The following is a 26,345-nucleotide window of genomic DNA, read 5'->3' on the forward strand; positions in this document are numbered from 1 at the left end:
CTGTTACTACTGCTGCTGCCACTGTAACTCTGCTACTGTTACTACTGCTGCTGCCACTGTAACTCTGCTACTGTTACTACTGCTGCCACTGTAACTCTGCTACTGTTACTACTGCTGCTGCCACTGTAACTCTGCTACTGTTACTACTGCTGCTGCCACTGTAACTCTGCTACTGTTACTACTGCTGCTGCCACTGTAACTCTGCTACTGTTACTACTGCTGCTGCCACTGTAACTCTGCTACTGTTACTACTGCTGCTGCCACTGTAACTCTGCTACTGTTACTACTGCTGCTGCCACTGTAACTCTGCTACTGTTACTACTGCTGCTGCCACTGTAACTCTGCTACTGTTCCTACTGCTGCTGCCACTGTAACTCTGCTACTGTTACTACTGCCACTACTACTACTAGAGATAATCATTGTCCACAGCCTAAATTCCTTCTCAGAAACATCTTGAGGTAAATCTGTTAAATCTGTTAGAGGAATAATCCCAATACTAAAGTAACAAATCACCCTCTACTCTAACCACTTTGAAAAGAAGTTACTGTGTCTGGACTCATACTCCCTGTATAGTGCAGTACTCTTGACCCAGGTCAGAAATGGGCCGAGGTCACACGCCGTGCACTAAATAGGGGATAGGGTGCCATTGGGTATGCACATTGTTTCTGCAGCAGTGGAGCTGCAGCTATCCTCGTGGCCCTGAATGTATCAAACACAGGGAACGAGTGGAACCGCGCAGAATGTGCCGGGAACCTGTGTGTTCATGCAATAATAACAGCAGTAAACGGGCCATGTGTTGACGAGTCCTTTGAACAGGACAACTCCTGTGTGGGGTCTAGAAATGGATACTGTCCGTTGCTGACTGACACCGTCTGAGTGGCGGAGAGGTGGAACAAGAGAAAGGGGGGGTAGGGGGGGGGCAGCGAGCGAGAGAAGGGGGATGAAGTGAGAGAGAGATAAACTAGGACAGAGACGGAACTGCTTGCTGCCGTGGTAAAACAGAATAGGACTCCTGTTCTCTCTCTCTCTTTCTCACACACACACACACACACACACACACACACACACACACACACACACACACACACACACACACACACACACACACACACACACACACACACACACACACACACACACACACACACACACACACACACACACACACTCACACACACACGCACGCACACTCACACACACACACGCAAACACACACCTATCCAAATACCGCTCCACATTTACCCCACCCCAAGAAAGCAGGCCCACATTTAATGATCAATCAACCCCCCTGAGTCCCTTCCCCTGTCTTTTCATGTCTACCCCTGTCCCCCAATCCCAGCTCATCTCTGTTTAGAAAACAAATGCTTCTGAAATGAGAGGCCCTCTTATCAGTTCTGAAGCCTGGACCTCAATTTGCATGACAATCCCCCTCTGGAGGGCTGCAGGCTGGTGATGGACGAGAGGTGGGTGGTAGGTAGTGGGTGGGGGCTATGTGTAAGGGGTGACAGAGGGGAGGAGAAGAGAAGAGAGGAGGGTATAGTTGAGTTATGAGTAGCCACTGCTCATTTCCTGCTAAGTATCAGTTTACCTCTAATCCCTCTCTTTCAATGGCCTCTGTACACAAGTGGCCCAGCTGCACCGGCCTGGCCTACACTAATCCCCAGTCTCTCTCTCACACACACACACACACACACACACACACACACACACACACACACACACACACACACACACACACACACACACACACACACACACACACACACACACACACACACACACACACACACACACACACACACACGCATGCACGTACACACACACCCCTCCATCTGCGTGGTTACATCAGTAACATCCTATCACTGCACCTCATTAGACGTGAAATGTAAGTGCACTAGACAGAAATAGCCGTTTAGCTGAAGGTCATTTACATTCAATTCTAGGTCAACATCAACTGGGCCAATTGACTTCCCTTGATGTTCGACCGATCCAATAGAAGAAGGAGAGAATGAAGGGTGGACAAACAGAACAAAAGAGAAGGAGCTTTCTGGAGATTTTCAAAACCTGTCTTTTGTTTTGTCTGAGTGGAGTGGAGAGGAGTGGAGAGGAGTGGCAAGGAGAGGAGTGGAGTGGCAAGGAGAGGAGTGGGAGAGGCGAGGAGCGGAGTAGAGTGGAGAGGGGAGGAGAGGGGAGAAGTGGAGAGGGGAGGAGTGGAGAGGAGAGGGGAGGAGTGGAGAGGGGAGGGGTGGAGAGGAGTGGGGTGGAGAGGGGAGTAGTAGAGAGGGGATGAGTGGAGTGGAGAGGAGTGGAGAGGGAGGGGTGGAGAGGAGTGGGGTGGAGGGGAGGAGTAGAGAGGCGAGGAGCGGAGTAGAGTGGAGAGGGGAGGAGAGGGGAGAAGTGGAGAGGGGAGGAGTGGAGGAGTGGAGTGGAGAGGAGTGGAGAGGAGAGGGGAGGGGTGGAGAGGGGAGGAGTAGAGAGGGGATGAGTGGAGTGGAGTGGAGAGGAGTGAAGAGGAGAGGAGAGTGGGTGCAATAACAATTGAATTGTGAGCAGAGCAAAGGCTTGACTGTTGACTGTGTGCCTCATAGAGCTGGGACGATAAACCGGAAATTATCAACACTGACGGCGCCAACCATTATTCGAGGGCAGTGAACTGGTATCGATAATCACGATAAGTGAGAAATGAAATAAGTCTGCTAATACAGGCTATTACTGACGGTACATTTGATAGTTACAACATTCCTAGCAGTAGTAGTGGTTGTAAGGGTATGGTAATATACGAAAGTAGCTTAACTGGTGCAAATGAACATTATAAACATATCATTGTATTTCTCATTATTCTGGTATGGCTCTCTGTCCATATCGCCCAGCTCTAGTGCCTCAGGCGTTTTGTGTTGTTGCACAACCCTCATTTTAACCGAGCAGCTAGGCTAGCATATGACACCCTGGCAGAGGAACAACTTTTCTTTCACAATAGACTGCCTGTCGATGTGGTCTACGTGACTGTGGGTATGATTGAGTCTTCACTGGGACACTGTTCCAGAGAGTCTTGGCATGTGAGTTAGTGTGTGTGTGTGTGTGTGTGTGTGTGTGTGTGTGTGTGTGTGTATGCGAATAGAACTGTGGACTTTGAATTCAGAGTGGGCACTCTTCCAGCCAGTGGCTCTACCCAGTCTCTGCAGGCTACACTCCTCTGCTCTCGGTTTCCACACACTGTACTGCTGTAAGGGCCGCGGTGCTTGTATGTGCTAGTTGTGACGCTGTTTATCGCTCTTTGTATTGGCCGTGCTTACTGTAGACTGTTACATTCCACCGATGGCCACATCTCTAACTTCATTAAAGAACCCACAGCTGTGTTTTATTTCCCTTACATGTCACTGTCAGAGGCCAGAGAGTGAGATGAGATTGGCCGAGACTATCTGAACGCTGTGTGTGTGTGTGTGTACTGTGTGTGTGTGTGTACTGTGTGTGTGTGTGTACTGTGTGTGTGCCTACGCGTGGGCACGCGTTTTGTGCTTTGTCTGTGTGCCCTTACAGAAAAACCACATGATTTCACATGTGGAAAGTCACATGACTTCACATGAAATGGAACATGTGACTACAAGAGAACGTGTGTCCCCCCCCCCCTCCGTAAGGGTGTACTGTGCACGCATGTGTGAGGCAGTGTGCGAGGGAGCGACGGACAGTTGTGTCTGTGTAGACGAGACAGGGTGGCCTGACAGACTGACAGAAGGGCACCAGATTGAGAAGAGCTTGTGGAACAGTGGGGGCTGAAAGGTAAGCAGAGCCCCTGGCACCTAAACCCAATGGCACAGGCTGTGGCCCTACCGGAAGAGCCCTGCTTTACTTTAATACTGCACTACAGACAACAAGACAGGGATTCTCCAACTGTTGATGGGTGTTTCTACTACTCCACTATATCACGGTAACCCCAGAACGAGCCTGTGCCACAACATAGGGGACAGAGAGAGTGGCATCCCTCCATTGTTTGTCGTGCCAGTATAGTGCCACCTCTCTCTTTCTGTCTCTCCCTCCCTCGGTCTCTCTCTCTCTCTCTCTGCCCACCTCTTCCTGCCACCCCTCTTGTGTAAGGCCCTTCAGCACCATACACGTTTCCTTCCTCTTTTTTTGTCGCACTCCCTTCTTCCGGAGGCTCTGATGCAGTTCTTTATCGTCTCCCCCTGTGGCGTCATGGCTTTTTATATGGGTTGACAGCTCATGTACCAACCCTAGGCTAAACACTTCCTTCTACTGACACTACCAGCTCTATACCCCTGTGGTCAAGACAGGTTGAAACGTTGCCAATCATGCTGATGACTTTTACTGTTCAAGCTCTATTGCTGTAAGCTCTCTTGAATCACTGTGTACCTTTCAACTGGGAAAGTGTCCCTTTACAGCTTGTCTGGACCCTTCGAGGCCTGTGATAAATAAAACTGCAGAGGGACTGGTTCAACACTCAGAGGGGAGGAGAGGAGATGAGAGGATGAGATGATTAGAGGGAGAGGAGGAGAGGAAGAGAAGAGGAAGGAGAGGACGAGGTGGTGGAGGAGAGGAGAGGGGGAGAGGAGAGGGAGAAGGGGAGAGGAGGGGAGGAGAGGGAGAGAAGAGGAGGGAGAGGGCGAGGAGGGGAGGAGAGGGAGAGGAGATGAAGGGGAGGGAGAGGAGGAGGAGATGAAGGAGAGGGAGAGCAGAGGGAGAGGAGAGGAAAAGAAGGAGAGGGAGAGGAGAAGAAGGAGAGGAAGGGAGAGGGGGAGCAGAGGAGAGGAAACACCAATGTAGACAGACAGAGCAGAGAACCCACCAACTTAACCCACCCCACAGGACTTTTCACCCTGCTGTCATAACCAGCACCAAGTCACGAAACACACACGCAGACATATGTGTGTATGCACACTGTCTGAGAGAGAGAGAGATAGAGAGAAAGAGAGAGAAAAACACTCTATGAAGAATCACCAGTGCCCGTTCCACAAATGCAAATATTGCATAAGTGGGTTTTCTGACGTGTAGACCTAACGTTCTATAATGTTGTATGGGTACCTGCAGATTGTAAGTATGCACCTGGTACTGACCCTGCATATACAGCAGCGTACCTTCTATGGTTCCCTCCTATATTACTCATTGTATTTTATTGAAATTATTCCCTCTTACCTTGACATTAAATACTGCGTTGTTTGGGAAAGATTTCACTGTACTGTTTTACACCTGCTGTGTCCTGTAAAATAAACGTTGAAACTTCAAACTTCCAGACAAGGTGGGCAGCCCAAACCAGACCAGGAAGGCAGACAGGCAGCAGGTGGGACCGGTAACCGCTTGTGTCCCCGTGGCGTTTCAGTCTGAGACAGGCGCAGAGCGGCACACTCCTTCAAACCAGCCTTTCTTCTTTACAACACCTCATAAAAAGACACTTTTGATTTCTGGCCCTTGATGGAGCCAGCCAAGCCAACAGCTAACATTTGGCACAGAGTTAACTCCCTTTCTGTTCCTGCATCCCACCACCAGACCAGCCTGTCAAACCACACCGAGCTTCAAACAGCCATACTACCCACCACCACCGGCGGTTCCCTTCAAGCCCCCGGGGCGGCCTAAAGAAAGACCTGCGGAGGAGAGGGCCCAAGTGAAGAGGGGGCAACCAACAAAAGGAACATCTCAGAAATCAATCAGATGTAATCATGCAGTGTAACAGGCTATTCTGAAGGCAGAGGCAGGAGGAGGCAGACAGACAAGTCCAAATGTGCAGATAATCTCCTCCTGCATCCTGTGGTGAGCACCAACCGACTGTTCATCTGGCCACAAGCACCATGAAAGAGAGCAGTCTTCTTCAGTGACTGCTGCCCACAGTAACCCAGATCTGGCAGTGGTACAGGCCTCAGCTAATACTCAGACAGACTGACAGCGTTTGGAAGGAAACAAATATGATTTGAACCCACCGTGTCTGTCTGGTGGTGGGGACAGGAGACGTTCGTCTCCTAGACGGTTTAAAAAAATGTTTTTATCCCTGGGCCGTCGTCTGTCCGCCTAGCCTTCCTCTCACCACCTGTAGTGCTACCTCTCACCTGTCTGTCTGTCTGTCTGTCTGTCTGTCTGTCTGGGGCACTGCAACTAGCGCTACTGCAGCTCATTCGATTGCTATTGCTTCCTCCACGCAACAATAGAAACCTGAAAAGTAGAAGTAGCCCACCGTGGCAGGACGTGAGGACAATGTAAACAACAACAGTACTACTCATGGCTCCACAACTACCGACGACATTTCAGAAACCCTGCCCTGTTTGGGGTAGATCACACTTTAACATTAGCCTAGTCCCAGATTTCTTTTGTGTGTGCTGGTCTTGCGATCTCCTGAGGTCACTGTCATACTATAGGAGTTGGGCTATACAGCACAAACAGACCTGGAACCAGGCTACTCTAACAGCTCTGCTTACATTACAATGACATTTTTGGTCATTGAGCAGTCGCTCGTATACAGAGCGACTTTACACTGTCCTTAGCCCAGATTCTCAGTACATACAGTACTGGTCAAAAGGTTTTAGAACACCTACTCATTCAAGGGTTTTTCTGCATTTATGGAATTATGCTTATTTGAGCTGTTCTTGCCATATTATGGACTTGGTATTTTACCAAATAGGGCTGTCTTCTGTATACCACCATGTCACAACACAACTGATTGGCTCAAACGCATTAAGAAGGAAAGAAATTCCACAAATTAACTTTGAAGAAGGCACACCTGTTAATTGAAATGCATTCCAGGTGATTACCTCGTGAATCTGGTTGAGAGAATGCCAAGAGTGTGCAAAGCTGTCATCAAGGCAAAGGATGGCTTTTTGAAGAATCTCCAATCTAAAATTGATTTAGATTTATTTAACACTTTTTGGGTTGTACATGATTCCACATGTTCCATTTCATAGTTTTTGATGTCTTCACTATTATTCTACAATGTAGAAAATAGTCCAAATAAAGAAAACCCTTGAATGCTTAGGTGTTCCCAAACTTTTGACCGATTGTGTATGTATCTTTTTTTGTCTCTGTCTGACTAAAACTGCTGCTGTCAAAGACAGAGAGAGACTGCTGTCAACATGATTTGTGTTTGCGAGAGAGTGGTAGCAATCTGTACGTTTTGGTACTGAGAATAAAGTTGCGTCTTAAATTGCACCCTGTTCCCTATACAGTGCACTACGTTTGACCAGGGCCCCTATGGCGGCCCTATGGGCCCTAGCCAAAAGTAGTGCACTATATAGGGAATAGGGTGCCAGTTAAGACGCAGCCTAAGTAGTGTTTTGACTTTCCCCTGCATGCAGTTGGCCTGATCCTGGCACCAGTCACTTCAGATGGCAAAACACAGCCTGAGAAACTTCTGCTTTGAGCAACAGGAAATAGAGAAATGACGTGTTTGTGTACGTGAGGCTCTTACTTTTCACTTTAGCTTGGCAACCAACTGACTAAGGGAAGGGGTTGCCCGACGTTCACTACGGGTGGGGAGATTCAGACAATGACTCTACATGATGACAGAGCTGAGAACAGTCCACTGGTTAAAAAGTCAAATAAGTTCCCTTTTGATCGAGCCAGGTCTCAGATCGGTTTGTGCCGTGTAGCCAGTGACAAGACCATAGAACACGAGTTGGCTAAACAGCACAAAACAGATCTGGGATCAGGCGACCTGAAGTAACACCAGTGAGTCACCTTGAGACGAAGAACTCCCCATTAACATGTTGAACCACAATAGCGTTTTATTTTGAACCAACACAGCTTTCCTAAATAGAGCGTGAATCTGGTTTATAACTCCAAAGTGAAAGCTAGCTGTCTGATCGCCACTTGTTGACAAGCTGACTCCGGCACTACAGCACACTTCCATTCAAAAAGATGGATGTTTCCAGTAGAGGAGTGAGAGGATTGAGCCAGGGCACGTGAAGTTCTGTTGTTGGCTTCAAACTGAGTTCCTAGGGGATCGCAGAGACTGGGCTGTGGTACTGGGCCAAGGCACACGCACAGATGCACACGCACGCACACACACACCAACGCACACGTACGCACACGAGCACATGCCTTCTGAAGTACTGAAAGGCACACCTTTTTAACGCAGACACGCATGACAACACATGGCCGTTCTTCATCAGTGACCATACTTCCAAAACACACACACACACCGCAGAGATGGCAGTGGCTATATGGCACAGTACCTGGCAGAGTGGCTATATGGCACAGTACCTGGCAGAGTGGCTATATGGCACAGAACCTGGCAGAGTGGCTATATGGCACAGTACCTGGCAGAGTGGCTATATGGCACAGTACCTGGCAGAGTGGCTATATGGCACAGTACCTGGCAGAGTGGCTATATGGCACAGTGCCTGGCAGAGTGGCTATATGGCACAGTACCTGGCAGAGTGGCTATGTGGCACAGTACCTGGCAGAGTGGCTATGTGGCACAGTACCTGGCAGAGTGGCTATATGGCACAGTACCTGGCAGAGTGGCTATATGGCACAGTACCTGGCAGAGTGGCTATATGGCACAGTACCCTGGCATGGCACAGTACATGGCAGAGTGGCTATATGGCACAGTACCAGAGTGGCTATATGGCACAGAACCTGGCAGAGTGGCTATATGGCACAGTACCTGGCAGAGTGGCATGGAGTGGCAGAGTGGCTATATGGCACAGAACCTGGCAGAGTGGCTATATGGCACAGAACCTGGCAGAGTGGCTATATGGCACAGTACCTGGCAGAGTGGCTATATGGCACAGAACCTGGCAGAGTGGCTATATGGCACAGAACCTGGCAGAGTGGCTATATGGCACAGTACATGGGGTGCCACCCTCCCAGTCCAGTCCAGCCCAACCAAAGCCCCAGTCACTCTCCAACACTCTGCTAAGATAATGGGAATAAATACATTCTAACCACTGTGTGTCTGCTGAGTAAACACAACCCATTCACACAGAGTGGAGTCTCCCTCCATCTCCTCTCGCTCTCTCCCTGTCTGGCCTGAGCCTCTCATAACAGTGGGCCCTAGCAACGGTGGAGCCAAGCTGTCAGTCAATAACACGCTGGTAACAGAACCTCTCCCTTCACACTGAGCTCACACATGGTTCCAGACGGACAAACACACACACACACATACACAGTTGCACGCAAGCACACACACACACACACACACACACACACACACACACACACACACACACACACACACACACACACACACACACACACACACACACACACACACACACACACACACACACACCAGCCCGGAAGCCCATTGCCCACGCCTCAGCAGAGTGGGGAAAGTGCCTCGCAGGCAAACACTGCTAACCGTAAACAAGCACAATGCCAACAGGGATTGGTGGCAGCGAGAGACACTTCCTTTGTGCCCACCAACCAACCATACTGTTTGTGAAAGCATTTTGAGGACCACAATGGAAATAAGTCCTTGACTTTCCTTAGCACCACAATGGTTCGCAAACCATTGAATCTAAGCTCTTTGAAAGCCCTCACCTTCCTTCCATCCTCATACTGTATGAGCCATGGGGATGGGTACCAAATGGCAGCCTATTACCTATTCCCTATATAGTGCACATGCAGCACTATCGCAGAAATAGTGCACAATGTGGGGAATGTGGTGCCATTTGGCAACATATTCCCTGTCGGTTCAGACTATGTGGGTAGGAGACTCTGTGACCCAAACGTTTGAATTCACTTGAGGTTGAGGTTGGGGTTAGCTGTGTAGGTTGAGATTGAGGTTAGGGTTAGCTGTGTCACTTGAGGTTAGGGTTAGCTGTGTCACTTGAGGTTGAGGTTAGGGTTCGTTGTGTAACTTGAGGTTGAGGTTAGGGTTAGCTGTGTCACTTGAGGTTGAGGTTAGTGTTAGCTGTGTAACTTGAGGTTGAGGTTATGGTTAGCTGTGTAACTTGAGGTTAGGGTTAGCTGTGTCACTTGAGGTTGGGGTGTAGCTGTGTCACTTGAGGTTGAGGTTATGGTTAGCTGTGTCACTTGAGGTTAGGGTTAGCTGTGTTGAGAGGGTTAGCTGTGTAACTTGAGGTTGGGGTTACTTGAGGTTGGGGTTAGGGTTAGCTGTGTCACTTGAGGTTGGGGTTGGGGTTAGCTGTGTCACTTGAGGTTGGGGTGTAGCTGTGTCACTTGAGGTTGGGGTTAGGGTTAGCTGTGTCACTTGAGGTTGGGGTTAGCTGGGTCACTTGAGGTTGGGGTTAGCTGTGTAACTTGAGGTTGAAGTTGTCACTTGAGGTTGGGGTTAGCTGTGTCACTTGAGGTTGGGGTGTGAGGTTGGGGTTGTGTGTCACTGAGGTTGGGGTGTAGCTGTGTCACTTGAGGTTTGGGTGTAGCTGTGTAACTTGAGGTTGGGGTTAGGGTTAGCTGTGTCACTTGAGGTTGGGGTGTAGCTGTGTAACTTGAGGTTGGGGTGTAGCTGTGTAACTTGAGGTTGGGGTTAGGGTTAGCTGTGTCACTTGAGGTTGGGGTTAGGGTTAGCTGTGTCACTTGAGGTTGGGGTGTAGCTGTGTAACTTGAGGTTGGGGTGTAGCTGTGTAACTTGAGGTTGGGGTGTAGCTGTGTCACTTGAGGTTGGGGTTAGGGTTAGCTGTGTCACTTGAGGTTGGGGTGTAGCTGTCTAACTTGAGGTTGGGGTGTAGCTGTGTAACTTGAGGTTGGGGTTAGAGTTAGCTGTGTCACTTGAGGTTGGGGTTAGGGTTAGCTGTGTCACTTGAGGTTGGGGTGTAGCTGTGTAACTTGAGGTTGGGGTGTAGCTGTGTAACTTGAGGTTGGGGTTAGGGTTAGCTGTGTCACTTGAGGTTGGGGTGTAGCTGTGTAACTTGAGGTTTGGGTGTAGCTGTGTAACTTGAGGTTGGGGTTAGGGTTAGCTGTGTCACTTGAGGTTGGGGTTAGGGTTAGCTGGGTCACTTGAGGTTGTGGTTAGCTGTGTAACTTGAGGTTGAGGTTAGGGTTAGCTCTGTCACTTGAGGTTGGGGTTAGCTGTGTAACTTGAGGTTGAGGTTAGGGTTACATTTGTCACTTGAGGTTGGGGTTAGCTGCTCTTAGGTTGGGGTGTAGCTGTGTAACTTGAGGTTGGGGTGTAGCTGTGTAACTTGAGGTTGGGGTTAGAGTTAGCTGTGTCACTTGAGGTTGGGGTTAGGGTTAGCTGTGTCACTTGAGGTTGGGGTGTAGCTGTGTAACTTGAGGTTGGGGTGTAGCTGTGTAACTTGAGGTTGGGGTGTAGCTGTGTAACTTGAGGTTGGGGTTAGGGTTAGCTGTGTAACTTGAGGTTGGGGTTAGGGTTAGCTGTGTCACTTGAGGTTGGGGTGTAGCTGTGTAACTTGAGGTTGGGGTGTAGCTGTGTCACTTGAGGTTGGGGTTAGGGTTAGCTGTGTCACTTGAGGTTGGGGTGTAGCTTTGTAACTTGAGGTTGGGGTGTAGCTGTGTAACTTGAGGTAGGGGTTAGGGTTAGCTGTGTCACTTGAGTTGGGGTTAGGGTTAGCTGTGTCACTTGAGGTTGGGGTGTAGCTGTGTCACTTGAGGTTGGGGTGTAGCTGTGTAGCTTGAGGTTGGGGTGTAGCTGTGTAACTTGAGGTTGGGGTGTAGCTGTGTCACTTGAGGTTGGGGTGTAGCTGTGTCACTTGAGGTTGGGGTGTAGCTGTGTAACTTGAGGGTTGGGGTTTAAGCTTTGTAACTCTTAGGTTGGGGTGTAGCTGTGTAACTTGAGGTTGGGGTGTAGCTGTGTAACTTGAGGTTGGGGTGTAGCTGTGTAACTTGAGGTTGGGGTTAGGGTTAGCTGTGTCACTTGAGGTTGGGGATAGGGTTAGCTGTGTCACTTGAGGTTGGGGTTGTAGCTGTGTCACTTGAGGTTGGGGTGTAGCTGTGTAACTTGAGGTTGGGATGTAGCTGTGTCACTTGAGGTTGGGGTTAGGGTTAGCTGTGTCACTTGAGGTTGGGGTGTAGCTGTGTAACTTGAGGTTGGGATGTAGCTGTGTCACTTGAGGTAGGGGTTAGGGTTAGCTGTGTCACTTGAGGTTGGGGTGTTAGCTTTGTCACTTGAGGTTGGGGTGTAGCTGTGTCACTTGAGGTTGGGGTAGGGTTAGCTGTGTCACTTGAGGTTGGGGTGTAGCTGTGTCACTTGAGGTTGGGGTGTAGCTGTGTCACTTGAGGTTGGGGTGTAGCTGTGTCACTTGAGGTTGGGGTGTAGCTGTGTAACTTGAGGTTGGGGTGTAGCTGTGTAACTTGAGGTTGGGGTGTAGCTGTGTAACTTGAGGTTGGGGTGTAGCTGTGTAACTTGAGGTTGGGGTGTAGCTGTGTAACTTGAGGTTGGGGTGTAGCTGTGTAACTTGAGGTTGGGGTGTAGCTGTGTAACTTGAGGTTGGGGTTAGGGTTAGCTGTGTCACTTGAGGTGGGAGCTACCATTGTGGTCCTGTGGCTGACAGACATAATCACTGCTTCTACGAAATCTGGTTCATAAACATATATATAAAAGCACAGATTTCAACCCACACGGACAGGAAGAGAAAGCCTGGGCGCAGATCTGTTTGTGCTACTGCATTGCCCTCTCGGATGGTCATTTTGCCGCAACAATGACCCATAGGAGTTGGTGAGACAGCACAAACAGATCTGGGACCAGATTGGGAAGAGGAGAATAACCTAGCTCATCAACAACAACACCCATAAAAACACTGATTTCAACCCACATGGATGGGAAGAGATAGCCTGGTCCCAGGACTGTTTGTGCTGGTATCAGCTGTCCTCCATGTTCGGCTTGACAATGACCATAGAAGTTAGCAAGACAACACAAAAAGGAAACAGGGCATCTGTCCCTTTCGCATCCATGTGGGTTGAAATCAGTACTTTTGTAGTTTATGTAGCAGATTGTGTAGAGTGTAGTGATCACGTATAAAGAGAAAGCTAGCCAGTGCATGTGAGGTGACTGGGGCCCATCCAGGCTATGTTGATTAGACTAACAGACAGATCTGTCCTATTTACAGTTTACAGTGTGGAAGGGCTATAAGCTGTCAGGACAGCGTGGAGCTAGATTCCAGCAAGCCACTGTGGAATCTAGCCTTGGCACGTCCTGGCTAACCTAACCCTGTCTGTGGGTCTGACACAGCAGTCCCAGCACCAGTGGTTTTGGGCTACGGGCACACAGACATAAGCAAGCGCTTACACACGCGTGCGTGCGTACGTACGCAATGCACACACACCGACACATGTAGGTAGATTTACACCTTCTCATTCACACCCAAGTCCAACACCCACCCACACACAGCCAGATAGACAGGCCTTACAAGACTTTCTAGCCAGCATTGGGTTCGGGATGTGTGTTATTTTAGCCTGCACTTTGTCTAAAAACTCTACTATTCCTGCACTGAACAAATAGAAGTTTAAGGGCAGTGTATGAAGGATCAGGCCTAGGGGTGTGCATGTCTGTGTGGCACACAATGGCTGTTTGAAATTCAAAGGAAAAATGTGAAGGTTTTTCTTTTCACTCGGTCGTATCAGTTACGCTGCAATGACCTGGCAATCAGCTGACTATTTAAGCCTTTTAACTTCGTACACTTTCATTTGACGTGATGCTGACGGGATCAGCAGGGTTTATGTCTGTATTACAGCACTGACTAGTCCACATTCCTGCTGCTGCCCTTCCATGCAATGTACCCCTCACCCCACCCCAAGTCTCTCTCTCGCACACACACACACACACACACACACACACACACACACACACACACACACACACACACACACACACGCTCCTAACCATCCCTCCTCACCAACCAGCCAACCAACTATCTATTCACAGTCCTGCCCCCTCAGGCATTCTAATCTTTTAATTGGATCTTTTGTAATTCTAATGAAATAACTGCAGAGTTCCATTAGCAAGAGAGAATGATCCGTAGTTCCGTAAGGACAGAGAAGGATCTGAACTGCTCGGTGTGACAGTGGTCACAGGGACCACTTAGCAGTCTGTGGCTACGTCTCGAAGGGCACAATATTTCCTATACAGTCCGCCTGGGCCCTGGTCAAAAGCAGTGCACTATATAGGGGACTAAGGTGCCATTTGGGGCACATCCTGTCTTTTCCTCCCAGCTAGGTAGTTATAGGACCTGTTTCATTTAGCTCATCAATTCACATCGAACAGTACATTAAGGGAAAACAAAGAGCTGTGTGTGTGTGTGTGTGTGTTTGTGCGTGTGCGCGCGTGCGTGCGTACAATGAGGAGAGAGAAGAGAGATCCAATCAAAAACCATCAACATGTGACCAGTTAGACTCATCCTATTGGTTACAAGAAGAAGAGGAAAGCTTTCAAATAGAACTCTATCACGTGTATTACAGCTAAATTGCTAGATCCTTCTATGTGCAAGAACATGTCGGTAATGCAAAAAGGCGGGGTATCACTGCTGCGTCATCCTTCGGCGTCTCATAGGAAGTTGACTGATTTAGCTCGTCGTGACGACGTCTGAATGCGTTATTATGGTATGTCTCCACCATTACCCTTTTCCTGTCCATAGAATGTGAGCAAAGGAAATTGCGTAGAAAGTGAAGAAACAGCAGATGTGCCTTTCATTCGTACCGTCAAATATGATCCAGTAGGAGTCATTTCAAAATCACCACACCATTTTCCTTCCCATACAGCCCTGACGTATTTCTACAAACTACATTTACATCAGACACTTGAAGAGCAGTAGGCTACAAGGACACCAAATATGTTGTGGATCTGACATTGGCCAGCCCATAGCCTCTCTGTAACCTCTGACATTGGCCAGAAGAGAAGAAGCAGTCACCAATCACCAGATAGAAAACGGGAACGCGGATCATGACCACACGCTAAAAGTCCCCTTTGATTCTGACCAGGCACACTCTAACAGCAATGACACCGCAACGACAAGGAAATCCAAAATCTACCCCATTGATTTCCAGAATTGCTTTCGAGTAACTTTTCTTTATTAGCATGGTGTCTGTTTGTCAGAATTATAATAAACGGATGATAATGACGTGACTCAACAATGAATCACCGTGTTGCTAATGTTTGGATTGCGTATAGAGTTGTGGGGGAAAAAATCTTAGATTTAAAAAAAAATATGATGTTCAAACCTTCATTAACTCTGGTTTCAGAGTTCTCCCTAACAAAATAAGAAACAAACCAAATATCTAGAACAAATGTAGGGACGAGTGTCATGCTTTAACAGCTCACTGGGAAAAGAGTCAAGGAGTCATGAATGTTGTTCATTTTATGACAGTAGAGCTGAGTAGAGACACTCATAGCGGAGTGTCTCTACTTTTGGGGAGTTTAGCTCGTTAGCTTGCTGCTAGCCCCCCGTTTGTGTCCCAAATGGCACCCTATTCCCTTCATAGTGCACTCCTTTTGACCAGGACCCATACGCCATAGCAGTGCACTGTGAAGGGCGCTGGGTATCATTTGGGACGTGACCGCTGTGCTCTGCAGCTGGCCAGGCCTAATGAGAGAGAGATCAGACTTAAACATCAATTCATCTGCCTCATTGAAGAGGACAATGAGGGGCAACTGGTTCAGCAAGGTTAAATAAAGGTTAAATAAAATAAATAAAAGTAAGGAGAGCTATCATGGCTGCTGCTCGTGTAGGACGGGGCCACCTTGTTTACTACGGTTATTGGGCACAGAGGGACAGAAACAGCACAACGCACACACATGGATGCACACGCACACGCACAGCAACACCGACTGATAGTTCTGTCTACCCTCAGGGCAACCTGGCCTCTCTCTCTCTCGACTCTCCAGGAACAAAAAAATAAAAAATACATTTGGGACCTGACCGGCTACTTTTTAAAAGTGTGTGTGGGGGTCAGAGTGAAAGACTAGTGAGGTCTCTGATTGACTAAATAATCTCCTCTTGTTATCATGAGAGCTCCCTGGCTGGCTGTAGAAGAGAGGAGATGAGAGGGGAGGAGAGAGGAGAACAGGAAAGAAAGAAGAAAGCAAAGGAGAAGAGAGGAGAGGAGAGGCTGGCTGGCTGGTCTGCATGGAGTCCCCCTAGGCCTCCCCTGGCCTGACAGGGCATCTGTCTTCATTAAAGAGAACCCAGTGTGCATGACAGCCACTGAAACGCTGGTGTCTTCACGAGTAATGAAGACAGATGACTGCCCCCAAGAACCCGTCAAAAGGAGGGGAAAAAAAGCAGAAGGTTGAACTATATCAAATATGAAAAAGCAATGCTTAGGGAGAATCCAACACCGCAGTTATTCCCCCCAAAAAAAACTCAACGGGAAGGGTTACAGAGAAGCAACAATTGAACTAGCTACTGTTTTGTGGTTTGACGGTGTGTTGCGTTTTTCTTCTTAGTTGTGTCATTCGTGGCTTGCTCCCTACAACACAACATCACACCCCCACTCCTTCTTTTCCACACGAATTCTCTTTCTGACAGCCCCATAGGCCCCCTGGACGCCTATGGAAATGGACTTAAGTTTTGTCTGTCCGAGACAGGCCTGTTGTTAATAGAGCCAGAGGACTGTCTGAAATCTGGAATGGAGGGAAGGCGGTGAGCGAGGGAGGAAATATTCAAAACTCTGGCAGAGAAAAAGACAGCGAGAAAAAACCCTTTGGCTCTTCTGAAGCCCGAGCAACATTTCAAGTTACTAATTTATTCATCAATTTAACCACTGAATAATTCATCTACTTATTCATTTATAGCTATTTAGCTCCGGAGAAATATCATTAACAGCAACAATACTTCCAACTAAAAACGCGTACTACTTTCACGACCACTGTGGTTCCCACGTGTCAAGCTCACGCCGTCACAGTGGCGATTGTGACGAGAACAAGGCATGTACAGTAATCTGCCTGGCTGACGTTATGTCCTAAGTGTCAGGTTACTCGCTATGTCCCTCTCTCTTTTCCTATTGCTCTTCTATCTGTACTTTCTTACTTTGCACACACAGCCAACCCCGCAAGGTCCGAAACCAGGTGGCTGGCATTATCACGGCGAGCCTGAACCTGTGGTTTAGCACAACAGCCTCTCCGAAGTCAAACAAACACACACAGACAGACACAGAGACTAGCATAGCATAGCATAGCATTAGCTAGCTGTCCCAGTTAGGTGAGTTGCCCCAACAGGCTCTTGGGGGGGGGGTTAAGAGGGTGAGTGCAGGGCAGAGGGTGGGGGCGGAGATCCAAGTCCCAGTCCCGTCCTGTCCAATCACACACACACACACACACACACACACACACACACACACACACACACACACACACACACACACACACACACACACACACACACACACACACACACACACACACACACACACACACACACACACAGAGCTCTGTGGTATGGTGCGCTCTAGACCCTCGAGCCTTGACAGTCAGCTCCCGAGTTAGAGCAGTCCTGCCTGGGGTGAACAACGAGCCCAGCGGCACACACTGAGTACAGCATCCAGCTAGCTCAGCGGGAGAGCGTGACACAGGACATGCAAACAGGATGCCATTGACTTACATTGAACGCTGGCGCTGCCGGTCCAGGCGAAGGGGTCCAGGCCCGCGAAGAAGGGGCTTGCCTTCCGCAGCATGCACGTACCCCGGCTGGTGACATCATAAAGCTGGCGGGGGCCCATCCCCAGAGCTTCCATACAGTCAAACATGGTGGTGGAGCTTTAACCCTCCTTCTACTGTTACAGTACCACTTCCCTAGTCCCTACCTCCTGAGAACACACAGATAAACCCTGATGATCCACCTACCCCTCTTCCTTCCTCCTGGAGTAGCTAGGTCACCTCACTGTAGTACAACAACAACAACAACAGCAAAGGTCCTGGTTCAAACCCCTCCTGTAGCTCTGATGTGTTGTTGCCTCCTGCTACCTTTTCCCTCCTTTCCTTACCTCTCTCTCTCTCTCTCTCTCTCTCTCTCTCTCTCTCTCTCTCTCTCTCTCTCTCTCTCTCTCTCTCTCTCTCTCTCTCTCTCTCGCCTGTTCTCTCCTTTCCTTCTGGAACTTCTGTTCCCCCTTTTCCCTTCCCCTTGTCTGGAATGCAGGGCTGGTTCCTGCCTGGCTGTGGCTGCTCCTCTGAGCTCTCTGTTGCTCTATCGTTCTCCCCTCGCCCTAGGGCAAGCTGCTCCCTGTCTGCTGTAAAAGACCTAAATAACAGCTCCCTCTCTTTCACACAGCCCTCTCTCTCCCTCTCTCCCTCTCTCTCTCTCTCTCTCACTGCTGCGTCCCAGGCATACACAGCATAGTGGAGTGAACCAACCGCCTCAGCCTGAGAGCGAGAGGGGGTGGAGAGAGAGAGAGTGAGAAAGAGAGAGGATCTAGAGGGAGGGGGTGGAGAGAGAGAAAGAGAGCGAGAGAGAGAGAGAGGAGGAGGGATGGGGAAGAGGAGGGGAGGGGGCCAGAGCCCTTTGCTGCTAGGAAGGGACTGATTTGGTTAGAGGACAAAACTTTATTCCATTCTTCTCAACTCCTCTTTTTTGTCCACGGCTTTCTTTTGTGTTTCATATTTCAGCCTGAACGCAAACAAACACAACCTCTCTCCTCCACTGCCCTATTCAGATCCCTCTCCTCCTGTTGGTTGTCTCCATTTGTCTTTGCACTGCACCTCCCCCATTTCCCCTGCAGCCAATATGAGTCCCCTCCCTCCCTCCCTGACCCCCCGTCTCTAATCATAACCATATTAAAGTCTGGACAGGCAGACACAGAGAAAGAGAGAGGGAGAGAAAGAGGGAGGGAGGGAGAGAGCGAGAGAGAGAGAGAGAGAACTGTGCTGAACCCAGATGCCAGGCTAAATCCCTCCCTTTTGTCTATCTGTTTCTCTCGCTCACTCCCCCTTTCCCTCTCTCCTCCTCTCCCTTCCCTTCTATCTCCATCTCGCTCTCTTTCTGTCTCTCCTTCCCCTTTTTTCTCATTCTTTCTGTTTCTTCTCTCTCTATCCTCCCCTCTCTCTCTCTCTCTGGCAGTGCTTTAACAGTGATGAATGAGAGCCTGCGTGGCTCAATCCCCTCAGTGCATTAAGTCAGATAAATACCCTCAATACACACACACGCACACACGCACACACGCACACACGCACACACTGTGAGATTGGCAGTGAACACACTCCTCTCAAACTCATCTGACCTCCTTCAAGTCAAAACAAATATATAACTGGAGCTAACTGGAGACTCAGAGAAATAAGAGAGAAGAATGGATATAAACATGGAAAATAATGGTAACACTTTCTATTAAGAGCGTCTGCTAAATGACTTAAATGTAAATGTAAATGTATAAAAAAAAAAGTGTGGTCAAGTGTACTGAGGCGTCTGTTAAATACACTTCAAATAAACTGTCATTTGATTTTAATATAATGCTTCATTAGTGTCATAACACATTTTCTTTGTATTACAAGACATTATAAAAGGGCATTACAAAGCTGTATACATGTGTAGTTGGGACAAAATACTAACATGAACACGGAAGACAAATAAAGGATTTCCGTAAAAGGTCTCTTAACAGACGATGTGTCATGACGACATGACACACCTGAAAGGTAATTGCACCACCAGACACAGACACACAAGTCATGCCTCACATTCTAAACCACCAGTCAACATTCCTAAAGCATGAAGCACACCGAGAAGCTCACTGCGGATAGACTGCCTATAGGTACTTATCACAGCGGGAGGCCGTTTCTTCTCTCGCTAGAACAAACGCGGTACCAGCTGCGTGCCGACCCAGTAACGACAAACCTGCAGTTTCTACTTGTAGAATCGGAATGCTCGTCGGTGACCAACAACTTGACTTTGAGCCAATCAGAGAGCAAAAACCCCCAACAGGAGTGACAAATGGAGTTGGTCCCCCCCTTTGCTGCCATAACAGCCTCCACTCTTCTGGGAAGATGTTCCACTCGATGTTGGAACTTTGCTGAGGCGACTCGCTTCCATTCAGCCACAAGAGTATTAGTGAGGTCGGGTCATGATGTTGGGCGAGTAGGCCTGGCTCGCAGTATGCGTTCCAATTCATCCCAAAGGTGTTCGATGGGGTTGAGGTCATGGCTCTGTGCAGGCCAGTCAAGTTCTTCCACACTGTTCTCGAAAAAAAAAAACATTTCTGTATTGACCTCACTTTGTGCACAGGGTTATTGTCATGCTGAAACAGGAAAGGGCCTTCCCCAAACTGTTGCCACAAAGTTGGAACCACAAAATTTCCTCGAATGTCACTGTATGATGTAGCGTTAAAATTTCCCTTCACTGGAACTAAGGGGCCTAGCCCGAACCATGAAAAACAGCCCCAGTCCATTTTTCCTCCTTCACTAAACTTAACAGTTGGCACTATGAATTGGGGCAGGTAGCATTCTCATGGCATCCGCCAAACCCAGATTCTTCCGTCAGACTGCCATATGACGATGTGTGATTCATCACTCCAGAAAACGTGTTTTCCCTGCTCCAGAATCCAATGCGGGCAATATTTACACTTGTGATCTGTGATTTGTGATCTTGTAATTTGCATTGTGATCTTAGGCTTGTGTGCGGCTGGTCGGCCTTGGAAACCCATTTCATGAAGCTCCCAACGAGCATTTCTTGTGCTGGCGTTGCTTCAAAGGCAGTTTGGAACTTGGTAGTGAGTGTTGAAACCGAGGACAGGCCAAGCTCCCATTCTGTGAGCTTGTGTGGCCTACCACTTCACGGCTGAGCCGTTGTTGCTCCTAGATGTTTCCACTTCACAATCACAGCATTTACAGTTGACCGGGACAGTTCTATCAGGGCAGAAATTTGACCAACTAACTTGTTGGAAAGGTGGCATCCTATGACGGTGCCACGCTGAAAGTCATTCTACTGCCAATGTTTGTTTATGGAGATTGCATGGCTGTGTGCTCAATTTTATACACCCGTTGTGGCTGAAATAGCTGAATCCACTAATTTGAAGGGGTGACCACATACGTTTGTATATATAGTGTATATTGTGCTAACTAGTGAATATGCTAACGTTAGCTAGCTAGCTAAACATTTGTCTATGGGCTGGCAGTGACAGTATGGGATTATGGAGAGTTAATTCAATTGTTTATTCTTCATCTTGCTAGGTAGTTATCTAGCTGTGGCCATCTGGTTAGTATCAACAAGGGCATTCTACAAAATAGAAACATTAGCGCAGCTAGCTAATAAACTAAGACTAAGCAACATATACAGACATGCATTACCAAACAGCGCTACTGCCACCTTCTGGTTTGGAGTATTTTAACAAGGCTGAATGGCTGATGACGTCAAAGTCGTTGCTGTGTGAACACAAAAGAGATTGACTGCCAACAGTGTTCAGAGGTGCTAAGTACTGCAGGCAAACATTTGACAATCCTACCGGTGTGTCTGAGCTATTAGAGTTTCATCTTCCCTTCAACTCACTATAGCTTTCCATATAGCGTTCAAAGAAACCCTGCAACCCTGCTCTGCAATCAGAATGATTTACACTCAGGCCATGTCTCAAATAAGGGGTCAAAAGTAGTCCACCAATTACGGTAGTCAATAGGGTGCCATTTGGGACACAGGCAAAGTGTTGTATAGTGAATCAATAGCCAATCTATGATCAATAAATAAGACTGACACTGGTTCAACTGTTGAGCAGTAGACAGACGCTGGCGGGTTGTCCCATAAAACAAACAACTGAACACAATACAATTGGATGAGGAGGAGGGATTCCCCATAGAATGAGCTCATGCTCTGTGCACTCCCTGCCTGAACATCCATCGCCCCTGTCAGACTGGTGGAAGTGGTACGACCCATCAGGCAGCAACAACACAATTTCCTGTCAATCTGTGCTACTGGCTGGCTGGGTTCTCTCCATAAACACACACACAAAGACGCACACGCACACACAGCCTAAGCTGACAAACACACACAGCCTAAGCTGTCACACACACACACATTCACACACACATGCACGCACACACACAGACGCATCCACGAACACACACACGCACGCACACACACACACACACGCGCGCACACACACACACACACACACACAAACCATCAAACAGGCAAAGTGTCAAAACAGGACTAAGATTGAATTCTACTACACCGACTCCAACACTTGTCGGATGTGGCAGGACCTGCAAACTATTACAGACTACAAAGGGAAGCACAGCCGCTAGCTGTGAGCCAACCAGACGTGCTAAATTACTTCTATGCTCGCTACAAGGCAAGCAACACTGAAGCATGCATGAGAGCATCAGCTGTTCCAGACGACTGTGTTATCACGCCCTATGTAGCCGATGTGAGTAAGACCTTTAAACCTTTAAAGGTCAACATTCACAAAGCCGCAGGGCCAGACGGATTACCCTGACGTGTACTCCGAGTATACGCTGACCAACTGGCAAGTGTCTTCAACAACATTTTCAAACTGTCCTTGACTGAGTCTGTAATATCAACATGTTTCAAGCAGACCACCATAGTCCCTGTGCTCAAGAACACTAAGGTAACCTGCCTAAATGACTACCGACCCGTATCACTCATGTCTGTAGCCGTGAAATGCTTTGAAAGGCTGGTCATGGCTCACATCAACACCATTATCCCAGAAACCCTAGACCCACTCCAATTTGCATACCGCCCCAAAAGATCCACAGATGATGCCATCTTTGTTGCACTCCACACTGCCCTTTCTCACCTGGACAAAAGGAACACCTACGTGAGAATGCTATTCATTGACTACAGCTCAGCGTTCAACACCATAGTGCCCTCCAAGCTCATCACAAAGCTAAGGACCCTGGGACTAAACACCTCCCTCTGCAACTGGATCCTGGACTTCCTGACGGGCCACCCCCCAGGTGGTAAGGGTAGGTAAAAACACATCTGCCACGCTGATCATCAAAACGGGGGCCCTTCAGGTGTGTGTGCTCAGTCCTCTTCTGTACTCCCTGTTCACCCATGACTGCATGGCCAGGCATGACTCCAACACCATCATTAAATTTGCCCATGACACAATACCTGGTAGGCCTGATCACCGACAACGATGAGACAGCCTACAGGGAGGAGGTCAGAGACCTGGCCGTGTGGTGCCAGGATAACAACCTCTCCCTCAATGTGATCAAGACAAAGGACCGAACACGCCTCCATTCTCATCGTAGGGGCTAGAGTGGAGCAGGTTGAGAGTTTCAAGTTCCTTGGCGTCCACATCACCAACAAATTATTATGGTCCAAACACAACAAGAGAGTCATGAAGAGGGCACAACAAAGCCTATTCCCCCTCAGGAGACTGAAAAGATTTGGAATGGGTCCTCAGATCCTCAAAAAGTTCTACAGCTGCACCATCGAGAGCATCCTGAGTGGTTGCATCACTGCCTGGTATGACAACTGCTCGGCCTCCGACCTCAAGGCACTACAGAGGGTAGTGCGTATGGCCCAGTACATCACTGGGGCCAAGCTTCCTCCCATCCAGGACCTCTATACCAGACGGTGTCAGAGGAAGGCCCTAAAAATTGTCAAAGACTCCAGCCACCCTAGTCATAGACTGTTCTCTCTGCTACCTCATGGCTAGCATTAACGGAGCGCCAAGTCTAGGTCCAAAAAGATTCTTAACAGTTTCTACCCCTAAGCCATAAGACTCCTGAACAGCTAATCAAATGGGTACCCAGACTATTTGCATTGCCCCCCACCTCCTCTTTTACACTGCTGCTACTCTCTGTTTATTATCTATGCATAGTCACTGACTCTGTACCGGTACCCCATGTATATAGCCTCTTTACTGTTTTTTTTTTACGGCCGCTCTTCAATTATTTGTTATTTTTTACTTATCTATTTTTAATTAACACTTATTTTTCTTAAAACTGCATTGTTGGTTAAGGGCTTGTAAGTAAGCATTTCACTGTAAGGTCTACACCTGTTGTATTCGGCGCATGTGACAGATACAATTTGATTTGATTTGACTGGCTGCCTTCTAAGTCTCACACTTAGTCCTCACTCTTCTCCTTTCCCTGTTTCATGAAGCAAACCTTGTTTTCACATTTGGAGGTATGGGGGGAGGGGCAGGAGAGGGGTTATAAGGAATGATATTGATTAAATTGTTTATTGATTTAAAAGCCTCGTCCCTATTGGGATGTATCATTTATTTTCTTAAGTTGGCAGGTGGCAGGATGTGTGCGTACACACACACACACACACACACACACACACACACACACACACACACACACACACACACACACACGCACACACACACACGCACACACACACACACACACACACACACACACACACACACACACACACACACACACACACACACACACACACACACACGCACACTCTTAAAGAGCCCTTTTCTTGCAGTAGCAAACCGTAAAGAACATCAATAGTTTTGGACTCTTTCTTCAAATAATTGTCAAGTAATAAAGCAGGAGAGTTTATGACAGGAACTAAAGAACATTGAGGTGGTGATAGAGCAGAAGCATTCCCTGCAAATATACACTACAGGACCTACATCTCTACAGGACAGAATGCTAAGGCACCAGTCAATTCCTCAGTGAAGCGTATTCATTGTTGCCAGGGGAAGCCAGGCTTCCCTCAAAAATTGGAGAAAAAAAATCAAGTAGCAGCGAGCATTTGGCCTCCCTTGATAAAAAAGTATAATAAATCATAGTTGAGCTAAATTGAGTAAGCTCAACTGTGAATGGTCCTGGCCCACCAAAAAAAGGGTCAAAGGAAGCCAGTTTGGATTTGGCTTCACTCTAATCACATCACATCGAGAGAAAAACGTCACTGACAGAACAAAAACTTGAATTGTTGCATATCATTGTGTTGTTGTCCTCCGGTGGCTAGCTAGCAAGCTAAAATTGTATCTTTCCTAAATTAGCCATGGATGGAGATAGGGATTTGGACTTGTGGTTTTACTTCAATCTCTGTACTGGCCAATGATTATAACGCCGATTCTGACCCAACCATTAATTCATATATTCTACCCCTGACCTGAGAGGATGGAAGTTCAATATGTAGCTCGATGTAGTAGGTTAATGTTAACTACCTGGCCTACATTTAAGTGTGTTCTTTATGACAGAGTGTTTTGTCAACATGAAAGAGAGGAGGATGGCATTGGCGTTTCTCTACAAGTAGGGTGAATCAACCTGTTTTTTCTACTTGCACAAATGCACACACACACAGACAGACACAGACAGACAGACAGACAGACAGACAGACAGACAGACAGACAGACAGACAGACAGACAGACAGACAGACAGACAGAACCATGTACAGCCACATCATATTTACCCTATGTTGATTGGACTAAATCGTTGTTGGTATGTTTTAGCTATCACCGTATTAGACTAAGCATAGGTGATTTGATGATGTTGAAAGGGTGTTGGAATAGTGGAGGCAGCTCCTGTTTTCTTTGCGACTTGCGGTAACTCTCTGTGGTTCTAAATCCATAGTTGTTTACTAGTCCGAAAATGTTGGAAACATTAACTTGCTTGACCATGCTGTAAGTCATGCAATTTATTTATTTACCTTTATTTAACTAGGGAAGTCAGTTAAGAACAAGTTCTTATTTTCAATGACGGCCTAGGAACAGTGGGTTAACTGCCTATTCAGGGGCAGAACAACACATTTGTACCTTGTCAGCTTGGGGATTTGATCTTGCAACCTTTCGGTTACTAGTCCAACACTCTAACCACTCGGCTACCCTGCCGCCCGTAACTGGTTGTTATCACGGTCACAAAGCATATGAACTAAGAAGTTATAGAAGAAACAACGAAATTATCCCAACACGTAGGTTGTAATATGGCTTTTTTCTGACTTGGCTTCCCCAGGGATTTTACTCACTCACCGCTACTGCAATACCTAACCTTTAAGTCAGGGTTCCCCAACTGGCATCCCACAGCCTGAATTTTGCCCACAAATGGTTTTATTCGGCCCCTCTACATTTTTGAGCAAACAAATCTCAACATTTAATCTTTTTATTGCTGGTTGGACAAAAAACTCTGTAAAAACACCAGGAAATCATCTCCAAGTTATTTTACTTTTGGAAATCTGTTCCCAAGTATTCCCACACATAAAAGACACATGCGACTGTGTACAAATGTAAGCAAGGTTTGAAAATATCTTATTTTTTCAAATATTATAACTGTTTGGGCATCTTGTTGTCAATTTGCAGGATACAAATGATTTGTAATTATGTTCCAACCCCCTGACAATCCACTCAAGAAAAAAATTGTCTTGCGGCTGAATCTAGTTGATGATCCCTGCTTTAAGTGTCACGACTTCCGTTGGTCCCTCTCCTAGTTCGGGCGGCGTTCGGCGTTCGGCAGTCTACGTCACCGGCCTTCTAGCCATCGCCGATCCAGCTTTCATTTTCCATTGGTTTTGTCTTGTCTTCCCTCACACCTGGTTTTAATTCCATCAATTACATGTTGTGTATTTAACCCTCTGTTCCC

The 26,345-nt window shown here is 47.8% G+C and overlaps 1 protein-coding gene across 12 annotated transcripts in view; it reads right to left on the reverse strand.

Annotated features, from left to right (window-relative positions):
• LOC135528460 (retinoic acid receptor gamma-A) overlaps positions 1-26,345 on the reverse strand; it is a 75,140-nt gene that overhangs the window by 10,525 nt on the left and 38,270 nt on the right. The window contains exon 1 of one of the 12 annotated variants that reach the window (XM_064957565.1): positions 17,457-18,531. The exons of 10 other annotated variants lie outside the window; for them this stretch is intronic. In XM_064957565.1, coding sequence (XP_064813637.1) covers positions 17,457-17,601 — 145 coding nt within the window. In that variant the 5' untranslated portion in view covers positions 17,602-18,531. Of the gene's footprint in view, positions 1-17,456; positions 18,532-26,345 lie in introns of those variants that run through there. One more of the 12 variants, XM_064957566.1, reaches the window with a different exon arrangement.

This window comes from Oncorhynchus masou, chromosome 33 (assembly GCF_036934945.1).
Source record: "Oncorhynchus masou masou isolate Uvic2021 chromosome 33, UVic_Omas_1.1, whole genome shotgun sequence".
Classification (NCBI taxonomy): Eukaryota; Metazoa; Chordata; class Actinopteri; order Salmoniformes; family Salmonidae; genus Oncorhynchus; species Oncorhynchus masou.